Genomic DNA, 19,514 nt, shown 5'->3' on the forward strand with positions numbered 1-19,514 from the left:
TGTTCGTCTTGCCCCACTAGTTGAGTAGAACGTACGGAAAATCAAAAATTTAAAAATCATTTTTTTTACATTAAAAAACTGGATTTTTTTAAAACTTGTTCTAACAAGGTCTTAGTCAAGACCAAGAATAAGATGATTATAATAGAATCCGACAGATTTTTTTTTTTAACTTTTTAATGGGTTATAACGAGCATTTCCTTAGCTTGTTACACTTACCCCACTTTACCCTATTGCAAATTAACACCACAATATTCCTCAAATTGGTCGTAGTGGTATCAAGGCTCAACAAAAAAAAATGAAAATTAAGAAAAATTTAATACATTTCTTGAATGGCAAAATAAAGTAAAAAAAATCTTTGCTGTCATTTTTGAAGTTGATCATTATTTTTTTCTCTCTTGGTTTTCTTTCATTTCTCGAATCGAAACCCCATGTTTTCACAGATATCAGTTAATATTTATTACGAAATACTTTTATTCTAATTGTGTGTGTAGTCATAAGATGCCTCACCATAAGCAATAAAATACGAGTGTGTTTTCACAATTCTCAAAAGTCCCCCCGCGCAACATCGAGCACGAGCTGACCAAGCTCCGGACTTCGGCCCCCTCCAGCTCCATCATCATCGTCCTCTTCCTCCTCCTCCTCCACCTCGCCCTCCTCATCGCCGCTCCCACCTCCATCGCCCTCGTCACTTAGGAAGATCTCCTCCAGCCGGTGTGGTCGCCGTTAGGACTGACTCGTCAGGCTCGCCATCAGGAACTCCATCTTGTTGTGGAAGTTTTTGCCCTCCATCTTGTCGAAGCGGACCTCCTTGAAGTGCCCTCCGAGATGCTCCCAGTGGCGCCCTTGGACGAGCGAACCGGGGAAGAAGTCTTTGCCGGGGCTTTGAGCGATGAACACTTTGACGTCGATTTGGGGATCGCAGCGGACCTGGACCGCGATCAGGCGGTCGCTGTTGGGCGAGGCGAGCACACAGGAGCTGGCGTTGCCGAGTGGTTCGACGGCGCCGATGCCGAGGTGGCTGCTGTTCGAGAGGATCTGCCAGGCCATGCACTTGGCGAGGTTCTGCAGGCAGATGATCTGGTGCTGGCTGATCTGGCAGTAGATGAGGTCGCGCAGTTCCTGCATCTCGTAGGACATGTGCATGATGCGGCCGTCACGGCAGATGCACTTCAGCGAGCGTTCCTTGACGTGGATGACGAGGGAGGTGCGCAGGTTGGCGTCGTACCCGTGGGAGGTGATGTTGATCTTGACGCAGGACATGGTCGGGCTGTTCATGGCGTTCCAGTGGGAGGTGATTTGCGGATCTTTGACGTCCCGGGCGAGTGTGTCGAGGACGTACTGGGCGCGACGTCGCGTGAAGATGTGCTGCGCCTGGGCGATGATCTGCTCGAGCAGGGTTTGAGATTTGGTCATCTCCAGCAGTTCGTAACGGTCGAACGCGGACGGACCGGCGAGCATGCGTTTCTTGCTGGGGCCGAGCGGGGCGCTCGCCGGATGGGGGAACGGATGGTGCGTGTTTTTGTGGTGGAACTCACGAAGCAGTTGATGTAGGGAATGTTCCAGTACGTGATCATGATCTTTGATCGGTTCCGAACTGTTGTTCGAGTCGGAAGACGTCGAGTGGCAAAGGGAAATGATCAGCTGGATCCCCGGGAGTAGCGTAGCTCGAATTTGATTGCCAACGACCACGTGCGGAATCGGTGCCTGCAACTGAACCGCTTCCCTAGCCAGTTGGTTAAAGAGCTCCTTACAAAACAACACATTCTGGGCAAATTCCAGCGTCTGCTGCCACGCTCCGGCCTGCGGACAAAGCTGCGTCGATCCCATCATGTTCAGCGTGGCCGTGCACAAATCCCCTTGGTCCTTCTGCGTAATCACCTTAATAAACGCCACCCCCTGCAATTCCGTCGGAACATTCACCCTCAACGCAGAGTTAATCTTCGGCCCCGGAGCCGCTCCCCCAGCCGTCGTGGCCACCGTACCCGCAGCCCCCGCCGCCTCCTCCCCGTTCTGCTCGTCCTCCGCCTTCGTTACCTCAAACATCCCCGGATGCATGAATTTCGACCCCGCCGTCCGATAGCTCAAATCCCCAATAATCGTGTTCGAAACCTTCTTCAACCGCCAATTCCTCCTCAGCCGCAGCAACTCAATATGAAAGTCCGGCGCCCGACTCCCGCCCTGCTCGCCCTGGTTCGCACTCTTCAACCGATCCGCCCCGGTCAGCAAAATGTTCGCCGCACTCGCCAGCGCCTTCTTCCGCGCGTAAACCTGCACCATCGGCTTCACCTCCGGCGGTTCCTGCGGAATCGGATCCAGCACCATAAAGCGCTTCTCCTTCGCCACCGCCAGCACGTCCGACAGCACGCAAACCTCCGTGAACGCCTCCTTCAGCTTGTTCCGCACCGAATCCCACGGCCACAAGCTGGACTGAAAGTGGGCCGCACTGTCCTTCCCTTCCTCCTCCTTCTTCTCGTCCTCCTTCTTGATACTTTGCTGCACCAAATCAATGTCGTTCGCAGTCTTGCTAAAGTCGATCTTGGCCGCGCACTTGGCCAAATGTTCCGACAGCGTCGGCGGCCTAAAACAATCAAACCATCAAAATCAACCCCAATCAAAATGCCACCCTAACTTACAGCTGATAGATCTCGGTTCCATCGTACGCAATCTCCTGGATTTGGCTCTCGATCGGAGCCTCCACGCTTATATTCGTTGACACGGACATTTTTCGGCCGTTTGAGGAAAATTTTAACTGTAAAAACTGTGAAATTAACACGAAACTACTCCGGGCGAAAGCGGCACGCCGACATTCCCCGATTTTCAAGCTTCAAATTTTGCTTTGTTGTGACGTTTCGGGTTTTGGTTTGAGGGCGCAGGGATGCCAGTTGATGGCACGAAATGTCTGTAGAGTAATCGACAGAAATCTGCAAAGGTTTGGGTGGAGCACAAAATTACGTAGCGGAAGCGATATACGCACTTCGGAAGGATCCGGGCAAGAAATAGTTCAAATCTGGAGTTTTTTTTAAATGTCCAATAAACCAAATTTCCAGTTTTTGCTTTTTGTGTGTTTTTGAAACCGCCTTGAGTCAGGGATATTAAAAAACACCCAAAAAGCAAAAACTGAAAATTTGGTTTTTTTGGACCATTTAAAAAAAAACTCTAGAAATCTAGAGTTATTTTTAAAAAAAGGTTCTATGAGCTATTGTCTTTCAAAAGTTTATAGGACCTATTCAAAAAAAAAACTCTAGAAATGGGCTGCAGCAAAAGCAACCAGAGAAAGTAAAGAAAACCCCCAAGAAATCGTTCCCACTCTTTTGTTCTGCTGTTCGTAAAGCCATTTCTTGACCCCTCTTCTTGAGAGGCGCTTATTGGCCCTAAAGCGGTGTATGCACATCGGAAGGAACCGGTCAAGAAAAATTTCAAATGAGCAGCAGCGGCAGCGAAAGCAAGCCAGATAGGGTGAAGAAAGGCCCCAAGAAAACGCTCCCTCTCTGTTGTTCTGCTGTTCGTAAAGCTGTTTCTTGGCCCCTTTCCTTCCGATATCCATACTAGCCTTAGAAAGCAGTATAAGAATCATAAAATATATTTCAAGAGTTTTTTTCGAAAAGGTCCTAGGACATATGAAACAAAATAGTTTAAAAAAACCTTTAAAAAAACTAGATTTATAAAAAAAATAACACGAAACTACTTAATTCAATTCCGGAAGGTAAATTTCTGAATTTCATTTTTTTTTTTATTTCGAATTTAATAAATTTTCAGATTGCTAAGCATCAAAATATCTAAAAAATAATTCAAATTCGAAATGGAAAAATCGAAAAAAACCCCAAAATACAAATTATACTCAAACCCCGATGATTTGACACCAACTGTCGTCGAACGAACACTTTTTAGTTTGACACCCATTTTACATGGAGTTCACATATTCTACCAAACGTTCGTTTTGATAGTGTGCGTGAGCGCCGTATAAAAAGTGACAGTTCGTCACTACTAAACTGCATAATTTTTAATAGCGACTTATGGGACCCCAAGACTTATCGAATGACGCCAAAACGGACAAAATCGGTTCAGCCAATGTCGAGATAATCGAGTGACAATTTTTTGATGAACATCCCGCCACACACACAGAGATTTGCTCAGAATTTGATTCTAAGTCGGTAGGTATACATGAATGTGAGTCTAGGACTCGGTCTAGGAGGTCTGATTGAGAAGTTCATTTTTCGAGTGATTTTATAGCCTTTCCTCAGTAACGTGAGGAAAGCAAAAAAACATAAAGAAATTACTACACACAAAGAAAAAATACTCTAAATTTAAAAAGATCGTTCGTTGGATTAAAAGTTCGCGTTGGTAAATATTCGTAGAAAGTTCAAACTTTTTAATTTAAAAGTTGGAAAGTTTTTGATACTACCATGCACTTCTGGAACAAAATCGTTGTATCGATAAAAGTTTTTTACTTTTATTATAAGAAGAAACCTTTTATGGCAACAATAAATAACATTTAACATTACACTGATGATTTTCGAAAAATGTGATGAATTTTATTTCTATTTTTATTTTAATATCAAACCTGCTGCTAATGCTGCTTAACATCGCGGCCTACATTTTGGAGCGCGACAGCGATGTAGAATACACCCTAGTAACATTTTAGGTTTTAAGTAGGCCATAAAAGCCTATTTAGGCCGTATGAGAGTTGTCAGAACTATGATAAAACCTGTAAGTTTAAAAATGTTACTAGGGCAGGGTAGTCTCGTTGCCAGCCATCATCAGGACAGGCTTGGAGGAGTTGGCCATTGGGTGTTAATTCGAGAAGGTAAGTCGACGTTTTCCGACTGGGAAGTGAAGCGCCTGAACCGATAGTTCCCGATCGCATCGTCCTCCTTCGAGAATGGCACAGATGTTGCCAGTTCATCCGGCCGAAGCTGCGCCGTCGCGAGTTGAGAGTTTGCGGGCGGGAGTTGCTGAAAGAATTTGAAAATAAATTAATTTGGCTAGACACTGAACACATTCTCAATACACACCGGTGACTTCTTCGGTATTCCAGGTAGATGTTCTTGATATAGGTTCGTCGGATATTGCTCCAACCTCTGGAAGTAATCCGAGTACGACAGCTTCAGGACCTGCGGCTTTCGTACAGACGGTTCTTCCAGAACTGGTGCAAACTGTTCTTCCGGATTTTTATGTAATACTCGTCAAACATGTCCCGCACCGAGAAATGGACTGCGGACCCTCAGGACATCCCACACTGTCCCGTCATCTAATCCAAACGTCACCAAACACCCAAGCTTCCTTCTTGCCAATTTCAGTCGTGAAACAGCTGCAGATCCGGCAGGAAGCTGGCCTCATCGGACGCGTTCTGTTTTGATTGACGTCGTGGACCACCACTCACTTAACACCGGAATCACCTAAACGTTTGTTTACATTTTGGACGTACACGGTTTCACGAGAACGACAAAATGAAAGAAATTATACAGTCGAATTAAAAGTTAAAACTTTTAAATAAGTTAGCAATGAGATTTTCAAAAACTGTAGCAGTAAAAGTTTTCATTTTCAAAACAAGAAAAAAACTTTTAATGTAGCAAATTTTAACCACTTATTAATTTAAAAGTAAGTTACTTTTGTCATTACCATGATATTTTTTTGTGTGTAGAAATCGACGGTAACATTCCAAAAAGCATCATGTACATTTTGACACTTTCTGGGTACTCCTAATAAGCTACCTCTCCACCAAAAATGAGCAAAAGTTACTTCAGTAAAGTCTGTTTAATCATGATTTTAAATAAAGTAACATAAACAAAATCTCTGCCATCAGCAGTCCCTGTTTATATAGCCCTGTCAATCTGTCAAACAAAAGACTACATAAACCTCGTGACGAAAAAAAAGCAACATGAACAAAGCACCATGTACATTCGGCGAAGAAAAACCTATCATAACAAAGCGTCCCCCTCAATGACAGCAGGGTGATATAGACGTTGGTGATTTTAAAAGAAGTTATGTTTGTTTTTCTCAAATAAAATTACGGAAATAATGTTTTATTGAATTTGGATGATCAAGTATCAATAAAAGCAACGTTTTTCATCGTTTGTTATCATTAGAGCATTTTATTTTGCTTTTATATTAAAATGGGAATTGAAAATGGATGCTCAACATTCAAATGCGTTTTTCTCAAAACGCATGGTTTGTACATGATGCTTTTTGAAATGTTGGCGTCGAAATAGTTGTTGGTCATGTGACTTTATCTCCAGAATTTTTTGTAAGTCCACGCGCGAGAGTGTGTTAGTTTGTAAAAAAATTACACACATACATAGGCAAATTGAGTAGAATAATTCGTCTGTCAAAATCAGCTGTGTCCTTTATTATACAACGAGCACGTGGTAACCCTGACAGACGGACCGGGCCGACAACGGCCCGAAAACCGCCGGACGGCTCGACAAAACGGCCCGAATTCCGTCGGTTTGTCCGACGGAATTCGGGCCCTTTTCGTGCGTATATGCAACACTTTGTCCGACGATCGTCGAAATCGACGTTTGAGAAAATCGACGTTGACGGGCCGTTGTCGGGCCGTTTTCGGGCGACTTTGTTATTTAGATTGTCCTGCCATTGTCGGGTGCTCTCGTTTTGGATTTTTGGGTTATTTAAATGAAAATAATTAAATGTTGATCAATACATTTTTATTATCCTGTTTTTACAACAAATAATCCACAATCTTGGCCATACTGGAAGAAAAAGTTCTTGAAAAAGTTGGTAATCCGAGGTGCCAAAAACTTTTTGGATGTTGGATGATGGAAGTTTGATGAGTTGCTTGGAAATTTAGATTCCTGAAACAAGGATTCGAGTCAGCAATAGATGAGAACCAAAAAGCTATTCTGAATTTACCTCTTGCATTTTACCGTTTTCCTGGTTCAGAAAGTCCCTGAATTTGAAACCGCTGGCTTTGTATTTGAGCATCGAACCCATCGCTCAACAGCACGCCTTCCGGATTGACGCATCGGAATCTGCACAAACAATGCTTTTTGTTTTAATTATTTCTAATTTTAACTTATTAAATAACCTTTTCGTGGTGGACTTTGAAAAAAAAATGAACTGTCATCCAATTGCGTAGCCTACTAGTACCAACACGAACTGCAGATGTCACCTTTGACATTCGATGAAATGCACGACAAACGCTCGAAAATGGCAGGACACAATCGACATCGAGGGATAACGCTTCGAATCGCACGACCGCCGGACTTCAGTCTAACAGGGAAACAGCTGGTTTTTACAGGCCAGTTCGGCTACTTGATTTGCCTATGTCTGCGTAGAAATTGTGTAAACAAAATCAGCTCCTCGGAATTCAGCCAATCACAGCCAATATTTATTCCACCCAAGACACAAACCTCCAACCCCGATCAAAATCCCTCAAACTGGCATCCCTTCCCTCTCCGCAACTGTCATCTCGTGTGATGTTTACATTTTTTTTCCTTTGGGTGTGTGCGTGCGTTCCCGTTCAGCTTATTTACATTTTTTTCCTCTACCTCGGGGAGGCTCTCGAGCGAATCTGCTCCAGTGTTGTGGGCCCCAGTCGTTGATAGTCGTTTGTTTGAATCGCATTTATTCAGAAAAAAGGAGAAACCTTTCACTGCCGTCCCCCTCTTCCAGTGATTGTGTTTGTGAATGATTAGTCAGCTGAAAGTGTCCAGTCAGTCAGTCAGTGCTTGCTTTGTTGCGTGATAAACAGTTAACTCTTTTTTGCGTTTTTCCTCTTCTGACCTTTATCAGTCGATTGTTATTGTTTTGTGTGTTATCTTGATGACCTGAAAAAGGTGATTGTTATCAATGGCATGAGTTCCGTATATTCTCGAAAACGGTGTTAATGTTGGCGCCTGCCCTCGTGAAAATAACAAAAACTAATCTTTTGGGGGGCGTAACGGCCACGGCTTCCGGAACCCAGCGGCCATGGATTACGCAACGGCCACAACCCATCGACCGCTGCTGCTGGAGGACGAGGAAGACGACAGTGAGGCCACCTTTTACGACGAAACGAATTATGCGGGTTCGATCAATGCGGGCTCCGTCGATGCGATTCCGTCGACGGCCGTCGTGGGCACGAGGACGGCCCGAAGGACGGCGGATGACGGCGGTGGTGGTGGCGGGTTGCGGATTGCCCCCGTGGACAAGTACCATTTTAACTATGCCGTGTTTTACCTGCTCGGGATGACCACGCTGCTGCCGTGGAACTTCTTTGTCACGTCGGAGGAGGTAAGTGCGTGGGGGAAATCGATTTGTAATTATAGGTAGCAGATTTGCTCATCAAGTGAGTTTGGACGGGTTTGAATAAGAAGATTTTGCGATATTGTTTTTTTTTGTTTTTAAAATTCAATTTTCCTCTCATTTGTTTTTTTTTTCAATTCTTATTGTCCCAGGTTTTAAGTTAGTTCCATCAAGTGCAAACTACTTATGTGAACCAACCAACCACAAACATTTTAAATTGGCGTAATATTGATTTTCTGGCCCTTCCGAAATGTTTGACTTGATTCCAAAAATTTTAAAATGATCATAAAATTTTACAAAATTTTGTCTTTTTAGGATTGATAACTGTACCATTAGTTACTGAGACATTGACAAAAGAAAATGTTGGAATGTTATGTTGAAACTTTAAAAATATAAATTTTCTTGTTTCTTTTTCTTTTATTCGCTGTATTTCAGTAACCAGTCTTCAATGTGTTTTTAGACAATTTAATTGAAAATATTTTGAACCTTTCGAAAAAAAATATTTTTACGAAAAGACAATCGTGGATACTAATTTAAAAATAAAAAAACGGAATTTTTCAGTCAAAATCAAACATAAAACTTTAGTGGCTGTATCTAGAAAACGGTGCACTTTATAAGAAAATTTGTGAAGCACTTTTCATTAAAAACTAAACTCAAAAAAAAAACTAGAATTTCTAGTTATGTATTTAAAAAAAATCAAAGGTTGCGGTTATTTGTCCCCTAAACCATATAATAAAATACTGATTTTATAAAAAAATGTTTAAAAAGTTTAATTAAAAAAAAATCCGTGTATCTATATTTTCTAAATAGTCCGCATCAATACCTACAACTTTGCCAAAGACGCCAAATCGATCAGAAAACGACTTTAAAAGTTACAGATTTTCAAATTTTATAAATTTTGTATGGGCAGCTACCAAAATTGTATAAAGCCTTGAAGGGCTGACCCAATGATACAAAATGGTTTTTTTGGTCATACGGAAGGACCCCACAACGTTTGAACCAAATCAAAAATATAAATAAAATTGATTTATGGTTTGGTGCCATTTGCCATTTTTCGCCACAAAAAGGTAGAAACCGGAGAATTTCAAAAATACTTTTTTGAAAAAGTATTTCCAACTGTTGATTTTGTTTTCAATTTCTAAGAACATTTTTTTAAAGTCTCATTCCATTCTATTTTTTTAGATTGAGTATACTGCCGTTCTACGCATAATTGTCCCATGTCATTTTTGATCGATTCCGATTTTTTGTCATTTTTAATTTTAATTTGACATATACTTTTAGAAAAACACATAAAATCTAGTACTTTGTTAGGAAACTCATTAAAAACAACACCAAGTCTGTTTGTCCCATCGTTGTACTTCTACGCATAATTGTCCCACCAAGTATTTTCTTCCCCCAAATCAATAGTTTTACTAAGCATTATGTCGTGTTTACCTATTCTATAGCAAGAGGATCACAAGTAAAAGTGATTAACTACTAACTGGGGCAATTAGGGACAGATAGTTCTAACAGGGACCCACGAGACAATTATGCGTATAAACACAGAAATCGATCGAAAAATTTCAATCGCGTTTTTCTCAGTTGCACTTTTTTGAACATGGGACAATTATGCGTAGAACGGCAGTATATTTCATTAATAAAGTAAAATCTAAATTAATACTATGGAATGGATTTACTAGTACAGTAGGCTGCTATTTAACTGGGTGCTCGATAACTGGGCCGTAGCTTAGTTAAAAAGGAGACAAACGTCAAAACCCTAAACAAACCGAAATGACTGAGGGGTTAATAGATGCAAAAATCATGTTCAATAATTCAAAAAACTTTTTTCAAACTTTTATTTATTTTCAAGTCACAATTAAATTCAATTGTGTTTTTATTAGAATTTAACTGTTCTGCTCCAGGATGTTACATTTGCAATTCAGAGATTTGGAGAACCTTTCAACTGAGATCAATTCATAAGCCTTTGCAGGGAGGATACATATTTCTACGTTTAGATTTTGCTAACTGGGTGTTCTTTTAGGGAAAATAATTTTTGAGAAAAAACCCTAGATCTATGTTTGGCTTAAAGACTAATATCACAGTTGTTGGTGGAGGAGTGCTTCGATGAGCGGATTCGTTGACATCCCACACGAAGTTCTGAAGGTTCTCGTTGCCCTTTCGATGCTTGCGTCGACGGTGTCGACGCCGGCCAGCTTGTGTAGATCGTCGGTCGGGTACCACGGGTCCAGGTTGTGCACCATCTTGAGCAGCTTATTCTGCTTCACCTGGAGTCGCTTACGGTGCGATTTGGCGCAGTTGCCCCAGACCGCAGCAGCGTAGGTCAGCATTGGACGGATGATGCACTTGACCACCAGCGACTTGTTCTTGATGCTCAGCTTCGACCGCCGATTCAGCAGGGAGTAGAGCGCTTTGGTGGACCGATCCACCTTCCCGATGATGTAGTTCACGTGCTTGTCGTACTTTAGCTTCTTGTCATGCACCACTCCCAGGTACGTGACTTCGTCGTCCCACGTTGCAGGCTGGCCGTTGACGCTGATCGATCTGCGGGGAAGGTGCCGAGCAGCACGCCTCCTGGTGAAAAGTCACAATTAAAGAAATATTAAAAGTAAGCATTGTTGATAAATTTGATTAAGTTTTATTGTTATATTTCATCAGAAAAATGTTATGCATCGGTGGTCCCCTCGTTATTTTTCATTCAGCCCAGTAACCGAACAAGTACTGTGTTTGATTTATTTTTACTAGATCATTACATTAAAAATGTGAAATAGAATATTTAAAAAATCATTGTTGATTATTTTTTTTTTGCAAATGTTTTCTTTTTGTCTTCCTCTTGCCACTTCCTAGGTATATTCAAGTGTGTTTTATTTAAAAAGTTACGAAACTTAAACATTTTCTTTGATTTCAGGTCGTTGCAAACATTTTCGAAAGGTTATAAATCAGGGAACAACATTGATTTTTCAAAAGCTTTAAAAAAATAATATAATTTATTGTTTTGAACAGTTTAAAACGAGTTGGAATTCTCTTCGGTAAAAATTAACAATACTTTATTTTAGAAACTATCCAAAAATGTCGAAACATTGAAAATAGAATTTGAGTGGCCACCCTGCACATTACCCCAAAATTCGGGTTATTTCTAGGACCAAATTAAGCTTTATGTAGAGTTACAGCGTTTAACAAGTTTTCCAAGCTAAAATTTAAAACTAATAACTCATTTTTAAAATCTTTTTCAGTGCTTTCACAACCCTAGTAACATTTTAGGTTTTAAGTAGGCCATAAAAGCATATTTAGGCCGTATGAGGGTTTCCAGAACCATGATAAAACCTGTATGTTTAAAATTGTTACTTGGGAAAGAATATATATTTTGAAAATGTAGTAAGTTTCCAAGTAAAAATATGTACTCAAAATTGTTTGAAAATACCGTATTTTGCAAACGAAGTGAAATCTTGAAAAAAAAATCACTTTAGTAAAGAATTTTTGTTAAATATTAAAATTTTCACAAAATACCGTATTTTATCGAAAATATTAAAATTTCCATAAATTGCAATATGGGTGGGTATTAAACGAATTGAAATTTCGTATGCTTTTTTATTTTTGGGAAATACTGAAATTTTCACAAAATACCGTTTTTTTTCGAAAATACTACAATTTTTATGATTTGTTTTTTAAAAAAACTCTAATTAATTGAAAAAACGTTTGAAATTTCAATTCTTTTCAAATTGAAATTTCGAACGCTTTTTCAATTAATTCGAGTTTTCTTTGAAAATACTAAAATTTTCACAAAATTACCGTATTTTTTTAAAATACTAAAATTTTCATAAGTTGCAATATAGGTATGGAACGAATTGAAATTTCGTACGCTTTTTCAATTTAGTTTTTTTTTGAAAATACTAAAATTTTCACAAATTACCGTATTTTTTTGAAAATACTCAAATTTTCATAATTTGAAATATAGGTATCATACAAATTGAAGTTTCATGCGCTTTTCAATTTATTAGATTTTTTTAAATGTTAACATTTTCACAAATTACCGTTTTTTTCGAAAATACTCAAATTTTCAAAATTTGCAATATGGGTATCAAACGAATTGAAATTTCGTATGCTTTTTCAGTTTATAAGATTTTTATTTTTGAAAGATACTGAAATTTTCACAAAATACCGTATTTTTTCCAAAATACTTTTTTTATGATTTGTATTTTAAAAAAATAACTCTTATTAATTGAAAATATTAAAATTTTCACAAATTACCTTAAGCACTCAAATTTTCATAATTTGCAATATAGGTATCGAACGAATTGAAATTTCGTACGCTTTTTCAATTTATTTTTCAATTTAGTTTTTTTTTAATATTAAAAATTTTCACAAAATACCGTATTTTTCGAAAATACTCAAATTTTTCAAATATGTAATATGGGTAACGTATCGAAATTTGGCATGCTTCATGCAAACATTCAAATTGTGTATGCTTCATACAAAATTTTGCGTCGTTTGATACCCATATTGCAAACTAAAAAAATATGTGTATTCTCGGAAAATATGGTAATATGTGAAAAAAATATATATATTTTACAAAAATAAACTTATATAAAGTGAAAAAGCATACAAAATTTCGTTTCGCTTGATACCCATATTGCAAATTATGAAAATTTGAGTTTTTTTTTGAAAAGCGGTATATTGTGAACAGTTTTGAGTACGTATTTTACTTCGAAACTTTTCAAAAAATGTAGTCTTAGTGAAAGCATTGAAATTTAACTTGGTATGGTTGAATTATTCCATTATTTTATTGAATGATTTACTACTCGGAATTGAGTGAGTTGCAAAATTAGGCCAAGTATGCCAAAGTATGCTGGCCATAATCAGTACTTCAAACAAGTTGTATTGGCATTTAAACGGCACAAGATTTCAATTTACGTTGACTATTAACAAGTCGTTATAAGCGCTTTTTTAAAGTGTTTTTCGAAAAAAGCAAGTAGAAAATGTATATTTTATATCTAAATTCGCAATGAAAAACATTTGCTTACTGAAACAATTGGGACCATCCATAAACCACGTGGACACTTTTTTGGGAATCTCGTACCCCCCCCCCCCCCCCGTTCATGGACAATTGTCCATACAAAAAAAATCTTTTTTGTATGGAGCTTGGACAATCGCCATACCCCCCCCCCCTAAAGTGTCCACGTGGTTTATGGATGGTCCCATTCCTCCATTTCATTTTTTTCCCTTCTTTTCTCTTCAGTACTGGCACTACAAGTTCCGCAACGTAACTGCCAACGACTCGTCCGTCCTCACGCCGCGCCAGATCGAGTTCCAGTCCGACCTGAACATTGCCGCGTCCATCCCGTCCACGTTGTTCCTGCTGCTAAACGCCGGCTTCGGCCACCTCATTTCCCTCCCGGTGCGGATGGTCGGTTCGCTGGTGCTAATGTTTGCCATCTTCATCGGCACCACCGCCCTCACCCTGATCGACACCGACAGCTGGCAGGACCAGTTCTTTCTCATCACGATCGCCTCCGTGGTCGTCGTCAATGGTGAGTCATGCTTTTGTTTGCCAAGTTCTACAGTGAAATGTTTTACAAAACAACTCTTTTCTCGTTAACAGCCTTCTCCGCCACAATGTCCGGTGGCTTGTTTGGAATTGCAGGCCAATTCTCCTCGGACTACATGTCGGCCGTCGTCAGCGGCCAGGCCCTCGGAGGAATCTTCTCCGCGGCCGCAGACATTCTAGCGCTCAGCTTCGGAGCTCCACCCACCTCCACCGCGTTTGTGTTCTTCATCGTGGGGACGCTAGTTCTCCTACTAACGCTCATCATGTACATCGTAATGTCGAAAACGCTCTTCTTCAAGTACCACACCGCGTCGCGAACGCTCATGAAGAGCTCGATGGACGTGGACGGACTCACGCGAGAGCTGCTCCCGCGCCAGGAGCCAACGTTTTGGGGCGTGTTGAGGAAAATTTGGCTGTACGGATTTTCCGAGTGGCTGGTGTTTGTGACGACGCTTTCGATTTATCCGGCGGTGACGATTCTGGTGGGGTCGCAAACCCGCGGTCATCCGTGGAACGATGTGTACTTTTTGCCGGTGGTGAACTATCTGCTGTTTAATACCGGAGATTACATTGGAAGGGTGTGCGCCGGAATGTTTGAATGGGTATGTTGATTTGATATTTAAATAATATCATTATTTTTATTATTGATGAAAACATTGACGGACACTAATGTTAAAAGGCTCGGAACGCCAAACTCCATATAAAAAAACACACAAGAGTCGCAAAAAGTATTGATGAAAACATCCGATAATTTGGATTTGCTCATTGGAATGCGACTGAAAACCACAAACTAGTTTTTGCTTGAAATTACGTTAACCAAAGATTAAAGCCTAAAAATTATTATTAAACTGTCTGGCAGAAAATCCAAAAATTAAAAAATCTAGATCTTTAAAATTTAGAAACACAAGACATTTTTGATTTCCAATTTTAAAATAAAGAAATAATAAAAAATAACTAAAAAATACAAATACCAAAAAACCAATTTGTAAAAAAAATAAAATCATAAACAATACAAAAAAAGTAAAAAAAAACTGAAAAACTATAAAATTTCTAAAAATAATAATTAAGAAAGTTTATGGTTTGAAAATTTTATATTCAGTTTATTTGAAAAATCAAAAACACTTGGATTCAAAAAATGTAGTTTCACAAAATCATAATTTTAAAATTAAAAAAATCGATAACTTAGAAAATTTAGAACACCATAAATTCAAACATTTAATAATGCTACAGATGAAAAATTCTACATAAAGAAATTGTTACCAACTTACCAACTAGAAATATGTATAATTACAAAGCAGTAAAATTACAATTCATTTTTAAAAATTTAATAATTTATTAATTTCATAATTTAATAATTTATTAATTTATTAATTTAATAATTTAATAATTTAATAATTTAATAATTTAATAATTTAATAATTTAATAATTTAATAATTTAATAATTTAATAATTTAATAATTTAATAATTTAATAATTTAATAATTTAATAATTTAATAATTTAATAATTTAATAATTTAATAATTTAATAATTTAATAATTTAATAATTTAATAATTTAATAATTTAATAATTTAATAATTTAATAATTCAATAATTTAATAATTTAATAATTTAATAATTTAATAATTTAATAATTTAATAATTTAATAATTTAATAATTTAATAATTTAATAATTTAATAATTTAATAATTTAATAATTTAATAATTTAATAATTTAATAATTTAATAATTTAATAATTTAATAATTTAATAATTTAATAATTTAATAATTTAATAATTTAAAAATTTAATAATTTAAAAATTTAATAATTTAATAATTTAATAATTTAAAAATTTAATAATTTAATAATTTAATAATTTAATAATTTAATAATTTAATAATTTAATAATTTAATAATTTAGTAATTTAATAATTTAATAATTTAATAATTTAATAATTTAATAATTTAATAATTTAATAATTTAATAATTTAATAATTTAATAATTTAATAATTTAATAATTTAATAATTTAATAATTTAATAATTTAATAATTTAATAATTTAATAATTTAATAATTTAATAATTTAATAATTTAATAATTTAATAATTTAATAATTTAATAATTTAATAATTTAATAATTTAATAATTTAATAATTTAATAATTTAATAATTTAATAATTTAATAATTTAATAATTTAATAATTTAATAATTTAATAATTTAATAATTTAATAATTTAATAATTTAAAAATTTAATAATTTAATAATTTAATAATTTAATAATTTAATAATTTAATAATTTAATAATTTAATAATTTAATAATTTAATAATTTAATAATTTATTAATGGGTGAACGGAATTCTTTCGTGGGGAAAAATTAAATTATCATCGTTTGAAGTTTTTGAATTTTTTTTCCTATGAGACGTGATTCGAGCCTATTTCAATTTTATTTTGTTAGTCCACGTGGACATGATTATTGTACAGCTCATACATTTTCTTATGGAAAATGATTCAGGGAACATTTTTTCCTGAAGCACGCAAACTGATTGGAATTAAGGGAAAAAATATAAAGGCTTTATTAGAAATTTGGAAAATTTCCTGTTGAAATAGCGCAGCTCTTTTCCAAAAACCACAATGTTTTTGATATTAAAATCTGGTGTTCTGGACCAATTGAGTGTTTAAATCACTAAAGAAAAGTGTAATTGGTTGGGTTTATGTTCAACTGTAAGTCACTTTTATTAAGTTTGAATTTTAACCGAATCAACATATTTTTGTGTGTTTTGGGTCAATTTATTTTCACATATTAAAACTCATTAAATATTTTGAGGTCATATGATAATATTGTAATTAAATAGATTAATTATTTGATGTTTGTTTATCATTATTTCAAATTAGGCTTTAAGAATTTTTTTTTACATTTAATGCTCAAATAGGCGCAGTAGACCTGGCCGCTCTAATTTTTTGCAATACATATTCGGGGTTACTCCGATGTAATGCAATCATTAATATTGACAAGAAAGGACTTGGGGCGTAATCTAACCACAAGTACTTCCAGGATGCTTTCTTCGGACTGGCTGCGCTTGTGTTCGATTAGATTAGATTAGATTAGATTAGTAATAATATATCGATGCCTCTGTGCTCTCTTGTACTAAGCTTGCTGGGATTCACATGAAGTTATCAGAAGAGAGCTCAGAGGCATCGATGTGTTAAAATCACAAAATTGAATTTCGAACTGTTAAAAACTATGACAAACAAAAATCTTACAGAATAAATCGACGCTTTTTAGGCGTTCATCATTTTTTAGTCAAATTGTAAGGAATAATTTCAAATTGCATTTTTCCCCTCTTTGCAGCCCTCCCACAGTCCATTCCTGATCAGCATCATGACGATCGCGCGGATCGCGTTCGTGCCGACGATGCTGCTGTGCAACATCCAACCGCACCACAACTTTCCCATCATGATCCACTCGGACTACATCTTTATGGCGCTGATGGCGGGCTTTGCGCTCTCGAACGGGTACATCGCAAACATCGCCCTCATCGGGGCGCCCAAATCGGTCAACCAGCAGGAAAAGGAAATGGCCTCGTCGATGATGGCGGCCTTCCTCGGGGTGGGGCTGGCTTGTGGGTCAACGGTAAGTTATATGATAATCGAGATGATCAAGTGAGGAGACATTTGTTTTCGGGTCAGATCTGCGATATTTGTGTTAAGATATTATGTGTACGGGCGCAGGGTTCACAACAGGGTTCTCGATCAACACTTATCATTAGTTCTTAAAAGGGAGGAAATAGTGAATCGTCCAGATTTGTTCTATTGTCATACAAAGTAAATAAGCACTCTATGTTACGCCACTAAGCATACACAGCAACACTATTTAAACACTAGGAAAAAAAGTTATATAACGAAGAAAGTCGTTTTAATCGTAGAACATTATTATATTATACATTCTCTCTATACGAGAAACTTGAAAATTCCAAGCGTAAATGGTTTCCACTCTCTCATATCACACGTCCTTGCTTTTGCTTGTAATATGATGATAAGACGAAGCAGTTCCTTCGTAGTAAAAAAAACGTTGCATCATTCCGTTGTGATTCAACGAAGCGCAGTGACCGCAAAGAAACGCATCGGAAGAAAGAATGAAAGCATCGTCATCGTCATCAGACTTCGTCTGATCGTTCGTCCGTATATGGGGCTAGTGCACGACCCAGTTGCCCCGTTTGTTGATTGTTGTTAAACAAGCGCTGCGCGTTTGTTTGACAAGGGGCAATCACATTTTAACGGGGGAGATCTTGTGTCTGTTGGTTGGGCACGTGCGTGATCTGATGATGAGAATCAGTTTGAACTGCGTGCAGGGTAGATCAATAGTGCGGATGAATCGCTTTGTTGCAGCCTTTCTTGTTTAGATTCATAGTTATCAGTTTGAAAACAATGGAAATTGATCATTTTGTTTCATGGATTGGGGATTTCTTATGATGTTGGAAAATTAATCTCTTTGCTCTTTTTATTCGACATATCCGAAGTCCTTGCAAAAATTTTACTTTGATCGATTGAATCGGGGTCAATCTCCGCCAACTCACACGAATTCGGAAGAAGTTGCGTGAAACATTTTTTGAAATCTCGTGAGGGTGGGGCGGTACGACCAGGATTCTGAGCTTGCAGGTAAATCTAGGAATGCCAAATTTGTCAAGTGATATTTTGAAAGATTTTGCTTTATTTTTAGTTTAAGTCGATTTCAAATAAACTTTTCATCACGTGCCAACCACAACTTTATTTTATTCAGGTTATGTTTTCCAAGGTTTAATATTTTTAAAGTGAAAATTGAGCCATTGAAAAAACAAGAAAACAAGAAGTCACCGGGGAAGATCTCTTTACCCTGCCGGAGTTCTTTGCTGTCGCGAGAGAGATGATGACGCGGTTTCGGAGCTGCCGGAACTAGGCGGAACTATTCTTGGCCCTTGGGAAGCGGATGATCAAGCTCATCTACCAAGGATAAAAAAACCTGTGACCTAGATATAAGCTTTTTCACTTTCTCTCCTCTTTCCTTTGCAATTTCGGCATGTTTTTTTTAAAATTTTCTTGCTCTCGAGAAATAATTGTTACAAAATGGATTATGGTGCAACACATATCTGGAAAAAATCTTTTTTTGTATGGCGTGGAAAAATACTTATTTTTTCGAATATCTCGAAAATGTGGACAAAAAATGGAAAAATGATTGAAAATCATCTTTAAAAGTAAAATTGAATTAGCAATCGAAAAGTGATTTCCTTCTTTTTTTAAATAAAATGTAACGTTTTCAAGTTATAACTACTTTAAGTATTCATTTTCTTTTTTTTTTGTTTTTGAGCTTATAAATATTTTTTAAATGCTGATAAATATCCTATTATTCTCTCTCTTTGTAACATTGAACATTGGAAAATTATTCGCTGAGATACAGCCTCACAAAGAATTCGAATCGATAAATATGTATTTCTGCCACCTGATTAGCCTATAATTTTCAACTGACTAGGGGAAATATACCCTTTCTAATCAAACACCTATCTTCGTCATATGGAGAGTTTGATGCTCGATTAAAGCTCCAAAAATACTATTTAGGCGATAAACATACCGGCAACTCGAGTAAGCACGCAAATGTATGCCACTTACTGGCCAAAAAGATCAAATTTAATGCACTTTGGGTCATAATTTCTATTTTGCGAGATCATTTCTCATCATTTTGGTGGCACACACATCCACACGCAAGATCAGA

General features: G+C 37.0%; 2 protein-coding genes and 1 long non-coding RNA gene across 4 annotated transcripts; 1 reads left to right on the forward strand and 2 right to left on the reverse strand.

Moving 5' to 3' along the window:
* Window positions 1-425: 425 nt before the first annotated feature.
* Window positions 426-2,843, reverse strand: LOC120422042 (mediator of RNA polymerase II transcription subunit 17). The gene is made up of 2 exons (XM_039585367.2): window positions 2,634-2,843; window positions 426-2,578 (listed from the first exon to the last, which is right to left on the reverse strand). Exons 1-2 carry the CDS (start codon window positions 2,720-2,722, stop codon window positions 724-726), a joined length of 1,944 nt encoding a protein of 647 aa, XP_039441301.1. The 5' UTR covers window positions 2,723-2,843; the 3' UTR covers window positions 426-723.
* A 3,802-nt stretch (window positions 2,844-6,645) lies between these two features.
* On the reverse strand, window positions 6,646-7,508 carry LOC120422040 (uncharacterized). Of its 2 annotated transcripts, XR_005606068.2 has the most exons (3): window positions 7,368-7,508; window positions 6,868-7,284; window positions 6,646-6,809 (listed from the first exon to the last, which is right to left on the reverse strand). It is a non-coding gene; the product is annotated as an uncharacterized LOC120422040 (long non-coding RNA). The 2 variants fall into 2 exon arrangements; XR_008212221.1 differs by lacking the exon at window positions 7,368-7,508 and having other exon boundaries at window positions 6,868-7,363.
* Window positions 7,509-7,562: 54 nt separating this feature from the next.
* Window positions 7,563-17,745, forward strand: LOC120422039 (equilibrative nucleoside transporter 2). The gene is made up of 4 exons (XM_039585364.2): window positions 7,563-8,229; window positions 13,475-13,766; window positions 13,838-14,385; window positions 17,121-17,745. The coding sequence occupies exons 1-4, from the start codon at window positions 7,927-7,929 to the stop codon at window positions 17,433-17,435; spliced, it is 1,458 nt and encodes a 485-aa protein (XP_039441298.1). The 5' UTR covers window positions 7,563-7,926; the 3' UTR covers window positions 17,436-17,745.
* The last annotated feature ends 1,769 nt before the right edge of the window (window positions 17,746-19,514 follow it).

Source organism: Culex pipiens, chromosome 2 (assembly GCF_016801865.2).
Source record: "Culex pipiens pallens isolate TS chromosome 2, TS_CPP_V2, whole genome shotgun sequence".
In the NCBI taxonomy this organism is placed as follows: Eukaryota; Metazoa; Arthropoda; class Insecta; order Diptera; family Culicidae; genus Culex; species Culex pipiens.